At 37.4% G+C, this 17,968-nt stretch overlaps 1 protein-coding gene across 31 annotated transcripts in view; it reads left to right on the plus strand.

Moving 5' to 3' along the window:
* LOC139132862 (otoferlin-like) overlaps nt 1-12,530 on the plus strand; it is a 138,130-nt gene extending 125,600 nt beyond the window's left edge. For 30 of the 31 annotated variants that reach the window (XM_070699178.1, XM_070699198.1, XM_070699183.1 and 27 more), the window contains 2 exons: nt 6,698-6,902; nt 8,879-12,530. In XM_070699178.1, the coding sequence (XP_070555279.1) occupies nt 6,698-6,878 (181 nt within the window). In that variant the 3' untranslated portion in view covers nt 6,879-6,902; nt 8,879-12,530. The remainder of the gene's footprint in view (nt 1-6,697; nt 6,903-8,878) is intronic. The other variant, XM_070699179.1, reaches the window with a different exon arrangement.
* Nucleotides 12,531-17,968: the final 5,438 nt, after the last annotated feature.

The raw sequence follows: 17,968 nt of genomic DNA on the forward strand, positions 1-17,968 counted from the left end.
GCAGACCACCTTTAAGGTAGACGGTCTAGCAACCGCTACCGACTTTACATGTACATAAGAACATCAGAAATTTCCCTGCGTCACACTTTTCAGCGACGTTCCACTTTGCCTGATCCGTTGACTGCTGCTCTACATGGAAATCCCGGACCACCTTTAAGGTAGACGGTCTAGCAACTGCTACCGACGTACATGTACATCAGAACATTAGAAATTTGCACCACGCCTTTCAACGGCTAGCCTCCTTACTGTGTGAACACTCAAACACTTATCTACTGCGGTCTTGTCGTTTCTTCAAGTCTGCCGTATTTCACCGCATCAACAGACCCACACGGTTACACGTCTTGTTGTGTTCCATGTCTGCGTTTTGCCATCTGGACTCACTGGGTGCACACTCAAACACTTTTTAACGGCTGCCTATTCGTCATGCAAGTCAGCCTCATTCCATTGCATTATGACTCACACTTACATGTCTCGTCGTGTTTCACGTCTGTGTTCTGTCACCTAACGTTCCTACATGTACGTTGTTTCCACCTGGGCTCGCACAGTTTACCTGTCCCCCAGGACCCCCTCCCCCCAAGCCGTATCATCACACGGTGATCCCTTGGGCGCGAGAACCTTGTCTTCGTTCCATGTTTCCACCCGGGCTCGCACAGTTTATCTGTCCCCCGGGACCCCCTCCCCCCAAGCCGTATCACCACCGCGGTGATCCCTTGGGCGCGAGAACCTTGTCTTCGTTCCATGTTTCCACCCGGGCTCGCACAGTTTACCTGTCCCCGGGACCCCCTCCCCCCAAGCCGCATCACCACCGCGGTGATCCCTTGGGGGCGAGAACCTTGTCTTGTTCAATCCACGTTTCCACCTGGGCTCGTACAGTTTACCTGTCCCCCAGGACCCCTCCCCCAAGCCGTATCATCACCGCGGTGATCCCTTGGGGCGCGAGAACCTTGTCTTCGTTCCATGTTTCCACCCGGGCTCGCACAGTTTACCTGTCCCCCGGGACCCCCTCCCCCCAAGCCGTATCACCACCGCGGTGATCCCTTGGGTGCGAGAACCTCGTCTCCGTTTCATCATGTTTCCACCTGGGCTCGTACAGTTTACCTGTCCCCCAGGACCCCCTCCCCCCAGGCCGTATCACCACCGCGGTGTTCCCTGGGTGCGAGAACCCTTTACTAACATCATTCTCAATTTCTTCCCTCCTTTTGGGGGTCACTTCAGTCATACTTCCTTCGTTTGGGCTTTGGATTCCATCCTGACCCCCATTTCTCGGGAATTCCACTCCTTTCCCACATTGCGGCCTCTCAGGATGGATTCATCATCAAGGTCATTCAGACCTTGACCCCAAGGTCACCAATGACCGTTGCTCGGTTGCTTGGTATTGTAGGTTAGTTTGCTACTTCTATTTTGACTGTTTTGTATTGTAAGTTTTGATAGTATTTAGTTTGAGATCTGCGAGGGCACTAGTTCTATGCCCTTTACTGCTTTCTATTTGCCGTTTCATCTTGTGCTTTATTCTTACTTCGTTGGCGTTTACATTCTCCTTTTGCAATAAACCCTCCTGTCTTTCCTCAACTTAGCGGTGGTGTGTTCACAAAGTGGAATCTGTGTTTTATCACAGATGTGTTTTGTGATTACACCTAGCTATCTGCCTTCCTTACATCTTCACTGTCATCCCCTTAGCCAATCGGCTCTTCTACCCATGACTGTTATCAATCCTCCTTCCCAGCCAATCAGCCACGTTTGCACACGACACTACATAATCAAGCCTTTGTCTCATCGCTCCCATTCATTCATTCATTCATTCATTCAGCCGCTGGGTTCATGCCATACCAGCTCAGCCTATCCCACCACCATCCCCTGTCTCCTCCTCTCTTTTTCCCTTTCTTTCAGGTGTCCGGGCTTTGGATTCCATCCTGACCCCCATTTCTCGGGAATTCCACTCCTTTCCCACATTGCGGCCTCTCAGGATGGATTCATCATCAAGGTCATTCAGACCTTGACCCCAAGGTCACCAATGACCGTTGCTCGGTTGCTTGACTGAAGGGGCCCTCTCCCATATATTTTGCTCATATTTTATTGTAGGTTAGTTTGCTACTTCTATTTTGACTGTTTTGTATTGTAAGTTTTGATAGTATTTAGTTTGAGATCTGCGAGGGCACTAGTTCTATGCCCTTTACTGCTTTCTATTTGCCGTTTCATCTTGTGCTTTATTCTTACTTCGTTGGCGTTTACATTCTCCTTTTGCAATAAACCCTCCTGTCTTTCCTCAACTAGCGTGGTGTGTTCACAAAACACAGCACGCAAATACGTCCATAGGATGGTGACCCAAGCGCACAGTGTAGTGACCTGTAACTTTGCCGTTATTTCTATTCAGAATATCCCCCGGAAAAGACAAAATATCGCCTGTCATTCAATTTTGGTGACGTGCATAACGTGGAGTGTACGCATTGAAAAGAAAACGAAACACAGTAAAGGACATAGTTGTGCTTCAGTCTTCATGGATACTAGTGCCAGTTTATGTTCATGTTTTGATAGGATATGTTGTTTAATGTCATTAGTAAGCATTAAAAAATACTGCCCCCTCAAATGTCAAGTTTGCCCCTAATTTTGAGGAATGGGGCAGAAATTGCCCGCTTCAGTGAACATGCAGAGAAAATACACAATGTCATACAATTTCTCTTTCAAAATTTCATTTTTGCAGAATGTATGCAACACCTAATTTTAATGACACGTCGCTTCAGATGGTGCAGAAATGGTACTACTCAAACAAACCAATATCCCTGTCTTCATCATTTTGTCTCGGGATCACAAAAATGTGACTTTAGGTTAAATTATATGCCTTATCTTTTAGAGGATATAGTGAGAAACTTACAACTTATCAAAATGAAGTACAAGCTTAAAAACTTAGTCCTGCCCAGAACGGCAACGCATGTACCAGTGTGTGTAAAGTCATAGAGAACAAAAATAGCTCATAATAATGTAGAGTGGAAACTACAACATTTTGTGTGTATGTCTTTGCTGCATGTCCTGTATACTCCAAGAATTCATCAATGAAATATTGACAAGAAAAGTTGTATGTTATTTCACCAAATACTTTCTGTGGGCGATAACAACATGATTGAACATTTCTCCAAGAAATATGTATAAGGGGAAAATAATACTCTGTATTTACTGGAATTTAATGGCATATCTTCTGACAAAATCAGTAAGATTGTTCATGACAATACATTGTTCTGTGTCGAATTGTACAGCTCAAACCGACCAACTTGCAGCAGATTGATGTCCTACATATGCGTATGCTAGTTTCTCGTTGTGGTAATGTTATTATTGTGTAGGAAATACATGACTGGTGTGATTCTGAAGTGAATCACATTTCCATATTGGAAAATAGCAATGCCGGGTTTCTTAGACTTTTATGGTATGAAAGGTGCCGAATATGCATTGACTTATTGCCTTATTGCTGTGAAAGATGCAGGACAGTGACACTTAACTTTTACTAGTACACACAGAGATGTCATTCTGCTGTAAGTTGATGTGGTTTGATTGTAGAATACTTGAATCGTCAGACTCTTTCTACCAAGAAGCAATAGTGTATATATGTACAATAGTTAAAGAAATTCCTTTCTAGAATGATCAAGCTATGAAAAAATGGATGGAAATATATTTGAAATCTAAAAATATGAGAAGGGTGAATCTTCTATGTTTAGAAAAATTTTATATTACTATCAATCATGTACAAAAGTTACAATAGTCAGAAATGTTAGATTAAACATGGTGCTTTCAAAGTGTGCAATCTTTCACTCAAGTTCAGATGTCAATTTTGAGCATGATGATTGGATAGATTGTTTTAAACAGAGTTCTGAATCCCATTTTGTTTGTGGAATTGTTAGCATGCAAAAAGACCAGGATAGGAACTGCTGAACATTGAAGACATCTATTGAAATGGTGAAGTTAAAATACATTGACCATTGCCTGCTTTGAAAGCACCATGCACTGTGAGTCTTCTGTTTTCTGTATAGTCATGTTCAGTGTGTGACAGTTTGTGTCTAGACAAGTGCAATATTGAATGTGCAATAAATATCAAGCATGTAGAAGGGACATTTTGCAGTGTTCTGTGTCATGTCTTTTGTTTTTCTGATATTTTCACATTACCAAGATTTTATCAGTGATATAGGTATGAACAGCTGCAATGAGTAGGTACAATTATTCTTCATTTTCTTACATGTACAGTGCATGTGGGCGGTATAGGTAAAGATTCAATCATAATGTGATGGTATAGACAAGCATTAAATGTGATAACATTGTTGTCTCCCAAGGTGATATTCACATCATCATCTACATTACTGTAATGATCCACATCACTGTGGTGTCCATCACTACTGTGGTGTCCATCACTACTGTGGTGTCCATCACTACTGTGATGGTCCTCATCACACAGGATGTGTGACTTCTGTTCAGCTTGGTTAATGCATCCAGTCAAGTGATATTTGCATCCAGTCATGTGATATTTGCATCCAGTCATGTGATACTTGCATGTGCAAGTCCAAGGTGATGGTGAAAGGGGTGTTAAAGATGCACCATGCAATGATGTGTGTTAATATTTAAAAGGATATTTTGTTCTAAACTTTGTATTACACTTGTCATAATATGCTAATTGTTGGGTTCATAGACAATGTAGTATTTGCCATTATAATAACATTATTGCCATATGTTATTTGCATATAGCTATATAAGTTGTATGAGACCAATGTTAACATTCTGTCAATCTCTTCACAGGTACTGTTATCATAACACAGTGGCCCACTGTAACAGGGACTTAACTCACATTGTGCATATATGTATTTAAGGATCAAAGAACAAAGACTGTAAAACCCAGCAAAATTTCTTAATTTTCACTGGTGCCAATTTTCACACTGATAGTCAGGGTCTGTATACTCCTGGAGAGTTCTTGAATTTTTAAACCTCCTGAAAAGTCCTGGAAAAGTCCTTGAAAATGATACTGAGTGGTGGAAAGTCCGGGAATATTGATAATCTGGCCACAATTTAAAAAAATGACAAGATAATCAGTTTTGATATCATAAAAATGATATGTAAACTGATATACTTAAAAATGGTATTCTGGACCCAAAGTGTCCTTGAAAGTCATGAAATTTTGCAGACTTTGAATGTATGGACCCTTGATATTTCATTATAAGCTTTTGCATTGTAGTTGGGTTCAAATTTCTGGAGGGATTCATTTCAAGAAAACGAGTTATATAAAAATTCAGAAAAATCCTGATGTTTAGCTGACAAATATGGTACGTCCCTTTTGCACTGGGCCATTGTAATATATGTCTCTACGTGCCCCTTATAGAGACGTAATTGCCCTTATGCCTTCTTTGATTTTGCCATATCATCAACATGATTAGAGATCATTTTTATCAAGAGATCTAGTGTTTGAAATAACAGCAACTCAAAAGTTACAATACCATTGCTCTCTACTTGATTGAACAACACGTCAGATATGCTTAACTGCCTTTCTAAATCTCATATATTTTCCTCCTGAAGACAAAGTAAATTGGTGCTCATCAGACTAATTTTTTCTCAATCAGAAGGGGTCCAGGACTAACTTAAAATCTGATTTGGTCAAGATTTCTGTGTGTTGACGCATTGTGCCAGTCCTGGTCCAAGATGATCACCAAGTTTGATTGCAAAGTTTACATTTGATAAAAGTTTTCAATCCAGTCCTTATCATTCCATGTAGCATCATTAAAAATGCCATGTACGATTATTTCTCCACCGCCAATGCATCCAATTCCAGCCCTTACAACCAGTCAAGATATGCTGAAGTTGTCTCTGATGATAGTAATAGTCAGCAGAGGTCATGTTAACCCTTGTTTGTAAAACACATACGAAAAGTATGAACAGTACAAGTTCCACAAACATCGTCATGTTATCCAAGCCCACACTTTGAATTTTGAAAGGTTAAAGGTCACATAGAGCTAAAGTTACATCATCTGTTTTTTTGTTGAGCATGTCAGAACTGAAACTAAATATAATCTTTGTTCCGGTGCTACATCTGACCTATTTGGCCCTGGACAAACTGACATCTGTAAAAATGTATTTGACAATTAAGACAATTAATCCCCAAAGTTTGCTTTTGAATTTCATCTTACTTACAAAGAGTCATTGAAATTAAAATCAGCTTTATTGATTAAATGTCAGGAAGCAATTTAGGATAATGTGGAAGTTGATAGATTCTGAAATCAGAGCATCAACTCTCTGGACAATATTGCTTGTAAAGCATGATTAGCAAGTTACATGATGCCTGTTGTGTGAAGGGCTATAAGGTTTAGTGATTGCATAGGTATTGCTTATCAACGTCAAAAAGTTGTGTGTGCTGCCTGTGTCTGCATTTCCATTTAGCTCAAATGTACTGTAAGTTATATCAATTGTTGAACAAAAATACTTTGCATAAGACTATAGCAATTTCCAGAGAAGGGAAAATCTTGTGCATGATTGAAAATTAACTGAAAACAATAATTTTGATGGCAAATGAAGCCATGATTCGATACAAGGATGAATGGCACGAAATGCTATCCTAATATTGATATCACTAGACTATATGCGCTGCTACTGTTACACCAATGTTACTTCCTTGCCAATGGTACTTCTGTGTACTGTGTGCGCTTTGATTAAAGCTAAATATTTCTTTCCGTAGCCGACCAGACACATCGTTTGTGTGGTTTCTGAACCCACTGAAGGCCTTCAAATATATGATTTGTGTACGCTTCAAGTGGCTTATCATCAAAGCCCTGATCTCAGCTCTCCTGATTGCCATCGTAGTGCTCTTTTTCTATGCCATGCCTGGATACACCGTCAAGAAGATGTTTAACGTCTAAAATCTGATCAATTTCATCACTCAGGTATTTGGCAGAAGTTTTGGGACTAGCTACCCAGCATGCTTGTGGTGACGGGACTGCAGATAAACATTAATGCTTCCTTATGTTTCATGTTCACATGATGTGTGCATTTTTCAATTCCAAGAATTCAGACTGATTGAAATGTATAACCTCTTTCAGAATCCATGGTTTTCCTTAAGCCATGAGCTGTCTGCAAGACTTCTTTCCCATCTGTAAATTTCAGATGTACTGCTACCTACATGAGGAAAATGCATTTCACATCTGAGAACATGGAACAGATTCTGCCGCCATTATTGATGTTATTTCTTTGTAATTGCTTAATTGTAAAGTGTTGTAATACCTCCCCATGCTATATAATAGTAAATTGTCATGCATGTTTTCATATTTTCCTTGCAGAATTAAACCCCTGGCTCAATAATATTACTGTGCCCAGAAAAAAGTATAGTTTGAACATGAACTTTGCAAGGGTTCATCTGGATTGCCCATTCCACTGCTGAGAAGAGAACACAATTGAAAAAAACAAACCTGTACATAATATGATCTCATTCAAGTTATTATTATTTTAAAGTAGATTATGTCAACTTTCTTGCATCTAAAAATTACAAAATTCCAATTCAAAATGTAATGTACTTCAATAAACCCTTTAGCAAATCATGGCAAACGTACTTTTGATGATGTGTGATGGAATAGATTTTGTTTGTAGATGCTGTGCACAAAACCAACAGTTTTAATCACATTTAAAGAAAAAACATAAACTGACTATTTACCATTTGTTGTGGTTAGATATCACAAAACGTCAACTAGTGTACAAGTCATAGCAAACCATGCAAAAACAGTCAAATTCTGTTTTGAAAGTACTGTATGATCCAAAACTGTAATTTACTATGATGAGTTGTTTGCCATTATGATGTGGTAAGACAGTGTCCTATTTAACACCAAAAATCACCAATAATCTCAAAAGTCATGTGTTATAGAAAACTTACAATTTGCTAAATTTATGCTGAAATTAAACCAGGGGGCATCATGAATATAGCATTTGTGTGTGTCAAGACATGTCCAAACCGAATATTATGTGTTGTCACACATGTACAGTATCTGCTGCAACAAAATCTATTTTACATACATTGTACAACTTCAACTCTTTCCTTTCAAACATCCATTGATTGCTTCAGATTTATGTCTTTATTGTATTGTTTAATGACAGTTGTGTACCCATATTGATAAATTTTCAAAAAGCATGGTTTGTTGTTAATGTTACATGCTGGTCATCTATCAGTGCATACATGTCCATACCGTTCATGCATGTAACATTAAATATACCGGCTTGGTAGTTAATAGACCATGCCTTATCATATTCCATACATATATGCTAATTACCATGTCTATTTCCTTTGCTGTTTATCTAAAAGTAATATGCTTCAAAAATATGAACTTTCTTTAAGCTTGAGAAGTTCATGTTAATAATCTGTGGTATGGAATGGTGGCTGTTGACTTATGCTCACATAAGAAATGTGCTTTTCTCACGTCATTGCGCCCACATTTCAAGCTGCTAGTGTGTTCAATGATTTGCTGACATCAACCAGTGGTTAAAGTATAAATTGCAAATGAATAGATATTTCCTTGCTGTTGATGACCTTTGCCCCCAAAAGTGTGAATACCATGATGTTAATTGCAATTGGGTTCAAAAATAATCAACAGTATTCAGGAAATATCTGTGCTACCCTGTAAACACATTTCTCTTTATAATAACAGCATCATTGTAAGGATTAATATAATGCATAAAGTCTGATGTACATTTTTATTGTTCCATATCCGTATTCATCTATGCTATAATATATCATGATTTGTATATGCATATATTGTAAATTCTTGGCTTTACTATACCCTTATAGCAAGTTTGTACCATGCATAAAATCTAATTTTATCAGACTGATATTTAAGTTCTCACATTAATATAATTGTTTCTCATCCTGTTTCAGTCGTCCCGACACGTCCTTTATTTCGTTTATGAATCCACTGAAAGCATTGAAGTACCTGGTGTGTGTACGATTCAGATGTCTGATCATCAAAGCTACCATCCTAGCACTGCTCACAGCCATTCTAGTTCTGTTCCTCTACTCTATGCCTGGATATACCGTCAAGAAGATGTTTGGAGTGTAGCTTTTCAAGTGCACTTTGCCCACTTTTCAAAGCATTGGCTATGCTCTGAAGAAAGTTTTACAATGTTTTCAAGCTAGATAATGTAAATATCTTGATTGAATCGGTTACTTTAAAAGAAATTTCTGAGAATGAGATTTACAACGATATTTGAACGCAACACAAAAGCAGGAAATTGATAGCAACAGCTATAGTTTCATCAGTGATTTGAATACAAGAAAACCATGACACTACTTAGATGGGATGGAAGAAACAAACTTTGTTCAGTTGAGAAATGAGAAAGAATATTTCAAGTTCAGAGTACCTATAGATGATAAAGATGGGAGCTTTGATATTAGGAAATGTCATTCAAGGATGGTTGATCTATTTTGGATACTGCCAATCACTAATGGCATATCTATTGCCTACAAAACAACCTAGGGTTTGTAAATGTGATTGTTGCCATGTAAATCTGCCATATCCCAAAGATTAGCTGGTATAGATATGTGTATATAGTAGTATCTTTATCCTATTGTATTGTATATAGTGGACAGCTATGTAAATTTTACACTAGTTTTAATAACTTCCATAAGCATATTAACTTACCACTGCCATAGTATCACCAATTGCAATCACAGCGTATGAAAATCAGTTACCGCCACCAAAGCCATTCTAGCACACTGCCATATTGTTTTACTTCTATTATTTCCCGTACCTACCAGTAGGTGGTGTGTATCCCACCAAGGTTTAGAACAAGTGTAAGCCACTTGCAAGTATAATTGAAGTGTACCTTCTACCAGTGTGCTGTGATCAACTCTTTCCTCCTCTCAGGCTCCTTTTAGTTGTAGTGTATTAAAAATCAGCTTTTACAAACAAGTGACTCGGTCCACTGACGTCAAAGAATTTATGAATTGAAGAAAAGCTGCATATCTGTATCCTGTAAAGTTTGGTATCACCATGTCCATACTTGACAAACACGAGAATTGGTCAAATTTCAAAAAAAATCTATCAACTCTTTGTGCCAAAAGTGTACTCATTCCTATCTTAACACCAGGCATTGCTGTATGTGATGTCCACTGGTATAGCTGCACAAGGCTGGTATTTTTTTCTCGTTTAAGAAACCAACAGATTTGATGAAGTATATGTGTTATTTTATCACTCCAGTTTCAATTACTAAAAGCTTGATGATAAAGAAGAAACTACATCACCTTTGTAAGCTTTTCTGATGATATATGGCATCACTCGACTTAATCCAGCCCAAAATAATATTCTTTTAACATGGTTGTATAGGTCATCCATCGTAATATGTTCCAATTACCAGTAATTAATTATTATGCAAATATTAGCAGATTAATGTCCTATAGAGTACTTACGTAATGTTGAATTATTCATTATTATAAATATTATAATATCAGAGAATTTATTTCCATATTGCAGTTTGAAAGGACAATGGCATGATATGTTGTGTGGTCTTAACGTCCTGATCAAGATTTTCCATGGAAGGATTTGAATGATGTTAACAGTGAAAATACTGGGCCACAATTTAAGTTACAGTGGAAATCAATCTCAGAGATGGTCACCAAAGATTCATTTTAATTAAAAACCTGTATTTTCATGTTATTTGTCTTTCATACATTGTACATTAACCTGTTTGATTCTTAAAATGCTCACTTTGAAGATAATTGTATAGTTCTGAGTTTAAGACTTTGAGTAAGACCTTTTGGCAAGGGTTATCAAAATTTTAAAAACATCCTTCAGTTTTGTAGGTTTACAGTTTGCTTTCAGAATGGAAAATGACATGATGCATGATATTGGAAAGTTCCTTCACCTCACAAAAATTGACCTTGAACCAGCAAGCATTTACCTCCTACTTTGCACCTTCATTGTCATGATGTGAAATTGCTACCAACATTCCACTACGTAGAGTTTTAGGGAAAAGTACACATCTACTGTCACTGTGTAGGTAGAAACATACAAAAACAATCACTTGCACTCACAATCAGTGAAGAGACTTGAAACATCCACTGAGTGAAAATTATCTCCATGATCCTGTCAGAAAGTTGGCATGGAAACTTCTGTTTAAATGTGAAGATAAAATTGAAGTAGATCTTGATATACCTTATCACTATATGATTGGAAAACATACAGTGAAATGTCAAGGTGAAGGCTAAATTAAGCTATGGAGGTCATGGATAAAGTTGATGATGACAATCACATGATTTCAATCAATGTCTGTATTAACTATGCAATGAGATTTCTTCTACTTTGTAATCTCTACTTAGTCAAACTTTGCTAATTAGGAAATAACTCCTTGCAGTTTGCCAATACGTAAAATGTAAAAGAACTGTTGCTTTTTTATTGTTGAAAAAATAATGCTATGAGATGTACTTGCCTATAGATTAAGAATTGTGAATCAGAAATAATTTGCTGTAATAGTGAACAGTTCAGAATCACAAAAAAAAGTGTGGTGGGGCCTGGCTGTCTGGCTACATACTGATCACAATATCAGTGTCATCATCTATGATAGAGTGTCGACACTATCATGTCATGTTTTTGAAATATGTACTTTGCCAAATGTAAAAATATACCAGTTTGTCCATTCTACTTATTTTTTCTCTAATACTGTATGAAAAATTTTAATCCATTGTGGAATGATCGTGACATTGATGAAGCAGAGTCAGTGTTTGGGAGATTTATTTGTGAATTCCACCAAATCATGTTGAGAGATTGTGAAAATACTTTACCGCTATTGATGGATAATAAGCTGTGTATTTGAAAAAGAACCAGGATTTCAAGGTTTCTATGGTAGTAATGGCCAAAATGTAATTTATTCCCAAATCATTAAGGAGTTAATTTTATGTATTAGGGAAATACACAAAAATACTACTTAAACTTTATGAAACAGGTTGTGCCTGCCTAATATAAATTCTTATTATCCATTTTGAACAGAGACTGATAACTGTTAATATACATGTAACACTGAGACTGTCTTGATAGTAATATACAGACCAATATATTGTATGTACAGAAGATAGTTGACACTCCACTCAACCAAGACACGCCCAATCATTGTTACAGGTGTAATGTTTAAATAATAATGTCCACACTTAGGTTTTCTTTCTATTCTGAAAAAAATCAGTGCTGACTTACATATTTGAATGCACTTTGTTTTAAGATGAAGGATTTATCTAGCTAGGAAAATCATGACATTCCACTGTACATCATTGCATTGTAAGTACCATGGATTTTACTTAATAAAATATAAATAGAGGTCAATATTTTATGATGTAACTGATTAAATACATGTAAATTTTATTTTATTCCTGTTTTGGTATTCTTTGTGCTTATTTTATTAGCTTTATCTTAAACTAGGATGTTGAGTATTTACAGAGAATGTAGAGCTGGATTTACTTAATCCATGGACTGAATGTATATTTTGCTGTGTATGGTTGTAAATTGTGCAATATGTTAAATAAATAAGGAATTAGTTGAGTACATGTCCGTCTTCATGTCCTTCTGTAGTCATTCAAACCCCCCACCCCCTCCCCTCGATGCCCCTAACATAAACAGCCTTTAGATTAAGGTATGACATTAAAGGCCCATGAGCTGCAACTCTGCAAAATTTGTCCAACCTCAAGGTACCTCCAATTTCCTCAGATATTCATTGCATTCTGCAAATTGATCGATATAGTTATTAACTATGCCTCAACAACATTTGCTTGTGGCAGAATAGGCAAGAAATTGAACAGATTTTTTTTCATTTTAAATTTCCCATCACTTTCAAAATATTGCCTTGTTATGTAATGTGGAAAACGGAGAATTTTTTGTCATAGTGGAGCGAATCCCTTCCCTGTCCTTCAGTGGGTTGCATTATGTTGTATTTGTAAAGATTCAAATGTGTACATGCACAATTTACGCTGTTTATCATGGAGGCAGCCATATTTGGATGCGGCACCTGTTTATTATTTGCCCATGCAGTCCCACTCAGTGGATAATTATACTTGAGTAAACATGTTTGAGTAAGAACATCTCTATGACTAATTTTAATCTAAATGTAAAATCATGAAAAATAATACCTAAAGTTGCAGCTCATGTGCCTTTAGGGAAATTGACAACCTATGGAACCCTGCAGGCTGCAAAGAGTTTTTTTTTGCCTTCAAGTAGCACATAATATGCGGAATCCCAATTAGAGGATGAGTCTTTCCCCAATTACCCATCACTAAGTGGAGCAATGATGATCAAAAAATGCCTTCCTTACTCAAGGGAACACAATCCTCTGGAGTCCAAATAATATCCAAGCCACAACCAGGTAATAAACTCATTATCCTAACATCATATTGCCTATTCAGTTTTGAGTACTTTTATACAAGAATTAGAAATTACATAGTGATCTCAAAATTATTCAGAGTTATACGACTTTGACAAATTAATTAAACTAAATCTTATTTGAAAATAAATTCAATCAGAAAGTCAGTCTTGGGGCAGGTCTCCTCAATCCGGCTATCATCAAGGGTGCAGTGTAATATCACTATCGGAGGTTACAGTCAAAAGAAAAGACAGATCTCCTTTACTTAGGATAAGATACTTTTATAAAGGGATGAACTACTCGCTTACTATTCACACCTACACATTTTATATGGACCTGAGAAAATACGTCATTTGCCGCTGGGGGCGCCCTAGCTTCCAGTTTCATTCGAGAGAGGGAGTGACAATATTGTCCCATCGGAGGGGCACTATGACCCGAACTGGATGCAGGTTTACCCCCGACAGTTCAAACTACAAAGCACAAGCACTTCAATTTTCTGTTTATCAGGGGGGGGATTCACAGTCTGGCCAGGAACTGATGTCAAAATAGCATTTGTCAAGGATAATATGAACGGCATGATATACTGCGAGGACATACAACATGCAACTTGTATGGTAAAGGGGTTCGATCATCAGTTGTTTTCCAAGATTTTTTCTGGATTTAAATTTAAATTTCATCAATTTTCCGATGACATTAGACTGAGATATATTTTCGCGTCTTAAACTGTCTTTTATTGCGACGTCCAAGGGATTTTTTCAGAGAGAAAAACGCACTTCACTTTTACGGGACAGTTAAATTGAGGTTATGAGATATCAGTGATACAAGCAAGAGTTTATTATTGATGTCCGGCTAGGGCAAGAGTGTTGAACTACGATGCATTCTTGTTGACGAAGCAAAGATGTATGACATGAAACGCAAGTTTTAAGCGACACAATTTGTAAACACTTCCAGCGAGAAGATCTTATGTTTCCGATGTGTCAGTTTGATCTACGGACTGCACTTTGATGCGTGTAGAAAGTTTATTATTGAAGATATTTTTCTCAAATGTGTTAGTCAAATGTTGATAATATCTTATAACAATTTCAGTGAGGGTTTAGCTCGATTGAGCATCGCTTTATTCATATATAGATAAAGATTTTCAGAACTATTATGTTTAGGAATGAATGTGACGACATTACTTATGAACATTTTGGAATAGATTTCATACCGACAGTGTGCATTTAAAAATGAACGGTTGCCTATAGTAGATATAACGTGCATACAGTTACAATTGTCGTAGTGAACGAAAACCTAAAACGTAAAACAATATAAATTTAAACCGAATAAATTATGTTTGCCTGATGTGGACGAACCCATCTTGCCCCTGAAAATATCATATCATTATCTTTCTATACAAAACATTACGGTACCAAAACACCAACTACTATTTAAATTTATGACTAGAAGCAGAAGAGGTCTAATATCGTATAGCTTATCTCTGGCGAACATGCGTTTTTGAGTTTCGCTGGATTAGCATGAGTCAGGCGATTGACGTTACAGTTACAATTGTTGTAGAGAACCAAAACCTAAAACGATGATAATATTGGTTCAAAATGTATTAGACCGAGTTTAAACAATGTAAATTTAAGCTGAGTAAATTATGTTTACCTTTATCGACGAACCCATCTTTCCCCCGAAAATATCATATTATCTTTCTATACAAAGCATTACCAAAACAACAACTAATAGTATTTATAAGTTTATGACCAGAAGCAGAAGAGGTTCAATCGTATAGCTTATCTCTGCCAAACATGCGTTTTCTAGTTTCGCTGGATTAGCCGGTGTCAGACGACCGATGTGTTCAAAACAAAGTTCGTAATACGTGTATTGTCACCACTGCTACTGTTTTCTCCGTGTGAAATTACAGTGACACTGTATTTCCAGTTGTTACCTGACACTAAGCATAAAAATTGATTTTCAACGCGCAATACATTCATGAGGCGTTGTACTTAACCAACACACGTTTTTTCAAAGCATTATTTCTCATCAAAGATGTCATAACTACTATATATTTTCAAAAAACGGAGAATCTTAAGTGATTGAGGGAGCAATAGTTTACTCGAACGATGAAGAGGTAACCTATTTTGGGTAGAAAACCTTAATTTCGGTACTTATGATAAAAATGAATTCAAACACTTGATACTATTCTGATAACCTCGGCCCCTACATGTAGAATTCGTAAACACATTTATCGCAGGTCACCACTTCATGCATATCAAATGCGCCGTTGAAGCCGTAATGGTGATTTATTAGTGTAGATGAATCGATAAAGTAAATTGGAGTGAAAATGAATCTGTTTCTATCTTAAACTGCAGAACGGGAATCCTGAAATCTGACACGCGGCACGTGGCACGTAGTGCGGCACGCGTGGCGGCCAGTGACGTAATAGCCTATAGGGGCGCTTTAACAAGGGGCAATGGGGAGAGTGTGTAATTTATATCGAATTGACCGTTTGTTTTGCTGTGTGTTGGACTTCTTTCAATCTGTATATTTCAGTTTCTTTTTTTCCTTATTGATTTATTAATTTCTCTATTTCTCGGTCTTTTTTTGTTTCTTCATTTCGCCGTTTCGCGATTTCGCCCTTTAACATCAGCCAAAGGGCAGTGTTCCCTAGCTTTACAATTGACCCTAGAACTTGGGTCTATGAGTTTAGGCCTATTACAATACTGATCCATGGTTTTCATATGCCGAGGTATTGTATATCACCTCTTCCTCCCTACCTCTATGATGTCGATCTCGTAAAGAAAGTGCAAATTCGTCATATATATACAGATTCGTTGGCTTTTCGCCACGCCTATACAAATTTCGTATTACCCGGTTTTAGTTGCATGGGATACAAATTTCCACTTTCTATGGGCACCTTGAGAACGCACGTCTTATATAAAGGCGGGGAAAGCACTGTGCATGAAAAGAGAAGAGGTTAAAACAAGACGAGTGTACACTGATTAACAATGATTGGGCGACTTAGTTTTTCCAGGCGCCTTTCAGAGTGACACCCCCCAACAAAAAACTTTCACGGGAGGGGCCTAAATGTCCCATGGTTCTACAATCCGAGATTCAACGCTGCGTTTAATACGGCTTAGGTATTCTGCTGACTTCCACAGATTTTAAATTGACTTCTATGCTGTTAAAGTCATTTACAGAACAATTCAAGTCCGATTCACAACATACTGTGCCGGATATTTCCCCGTTCTGCTCTAGATGGCAGACATTTCACTTCGGTCTTGTTTGCGCCTCTTGCGACTTGAAAGATCCGCTCAATGAAGGTACGCCCCTTTCTACTAATTTATTTACATGTGGATCTGTTGAATGCCTTATATTATTACCATACCACCTACATCCTGTGCCTTTCGGTTCGGACAATGGTTCTTTAGATTTATACAGTTTGGTTGTCTCTTTAATATATCCTTAACTTAATATTGACATTAATTTCGAAAGAGAAGGGGCCACCGACCCTTGTGGCATCACTTCCTCTAGACACACCCTTTTCAACAGTAAACGGCGATGTACGACAAGTACACTGCAATGTGTCAAATAAATTCACCACGTACCACTAGTACTGTACATGTACATCCACCTTGTTCTTATATGTACGGTCGTTCAGGACATTGACCTTATCTTTCACTGCCACCATTCAAGCAAACATTGAAAGAAATACGAGCGTCTACTATGTGACCTGCGTTGATTGTTTACAAGGATTAATTGCCGATAAGTGAGCTTGTCTTCGCTATTGCGTGAGGACAACAGCTGAATCAACCACCATTGATCTGTCAAGTACCAATCTTAAATTTCGTCCATTAAATATTAAATGTCCAATATTCTTGAAGCGCGGAACAACTATCAAAATATGAATTTTGCAAAGAACAATAATGCATTCAATTCTTGACCAATGAACTTTGATACTACGCTGTTCTATGGAAAGTGCGTCGCTTCTTATTCGTAATGTGACGTTAAGACCGGTATTTTGCATCTTAAGTAGGTAGTAGTTTCATGCTGTAAATTTGCTGTACAGTACGTATTACGTATAGTACGCTATCTTAGGGTGTTTTGTTCTGTTGGCGCCCTACTGACTGTACATTTCAGTGACAATGTTCTTTTGTATCAATTAATTTTCCATAATGTAAAGTCGGTGAAGGCCTTGTACATCTCTTTGGTACGGAGCTACCTCGATTTCTGTTCTGTTATATGGAATCCATGGCAAAAGAACCTAGTTGATAAAGTTGAACGTGTTCAAAAGAAATTTATCAGATACTTATGCTTTAAACAAAACATACCTTACTGTTCTTCAGAGTATAGAAAATTATGCAATTTTTCAAACTACCTCCCCTTTTTAATCGTAGAAAAGTTTCTGATCTCTGTTTTTTATACAAATGTATTCATTCTGTGGTTAACAGTTCTTATTTAACACAAATCCCACTGAATGTTCAACGAACTTTAAGGTTTAACTGTCCGTTTCGGGTACCAGCAACCAGAATTAATGTTCGCAAGTACTCTTTCATTCCACGTGCTCTGTCCACTTTTAACGAAATTGCAAAATATAATCCAAATATTGATATTTTTGACAGATTTAGTCTTTTTAAAAATAGTG

This window comes from Ptychodera flava, chromosome 5, assembly GCF_041260155.1.
Source record: "Ptychodera flava strain L36383 chromosome 5, AS_Pfla_20210202, whole genome shotgun sequence".
Classification (NCBI taxonomy): domain Eukaryota; kingdom Metazoa; phylum Hemichordata; class Enteropneusta; family Ptychoderidae; genus Ptychodera; species Ptychodera flava.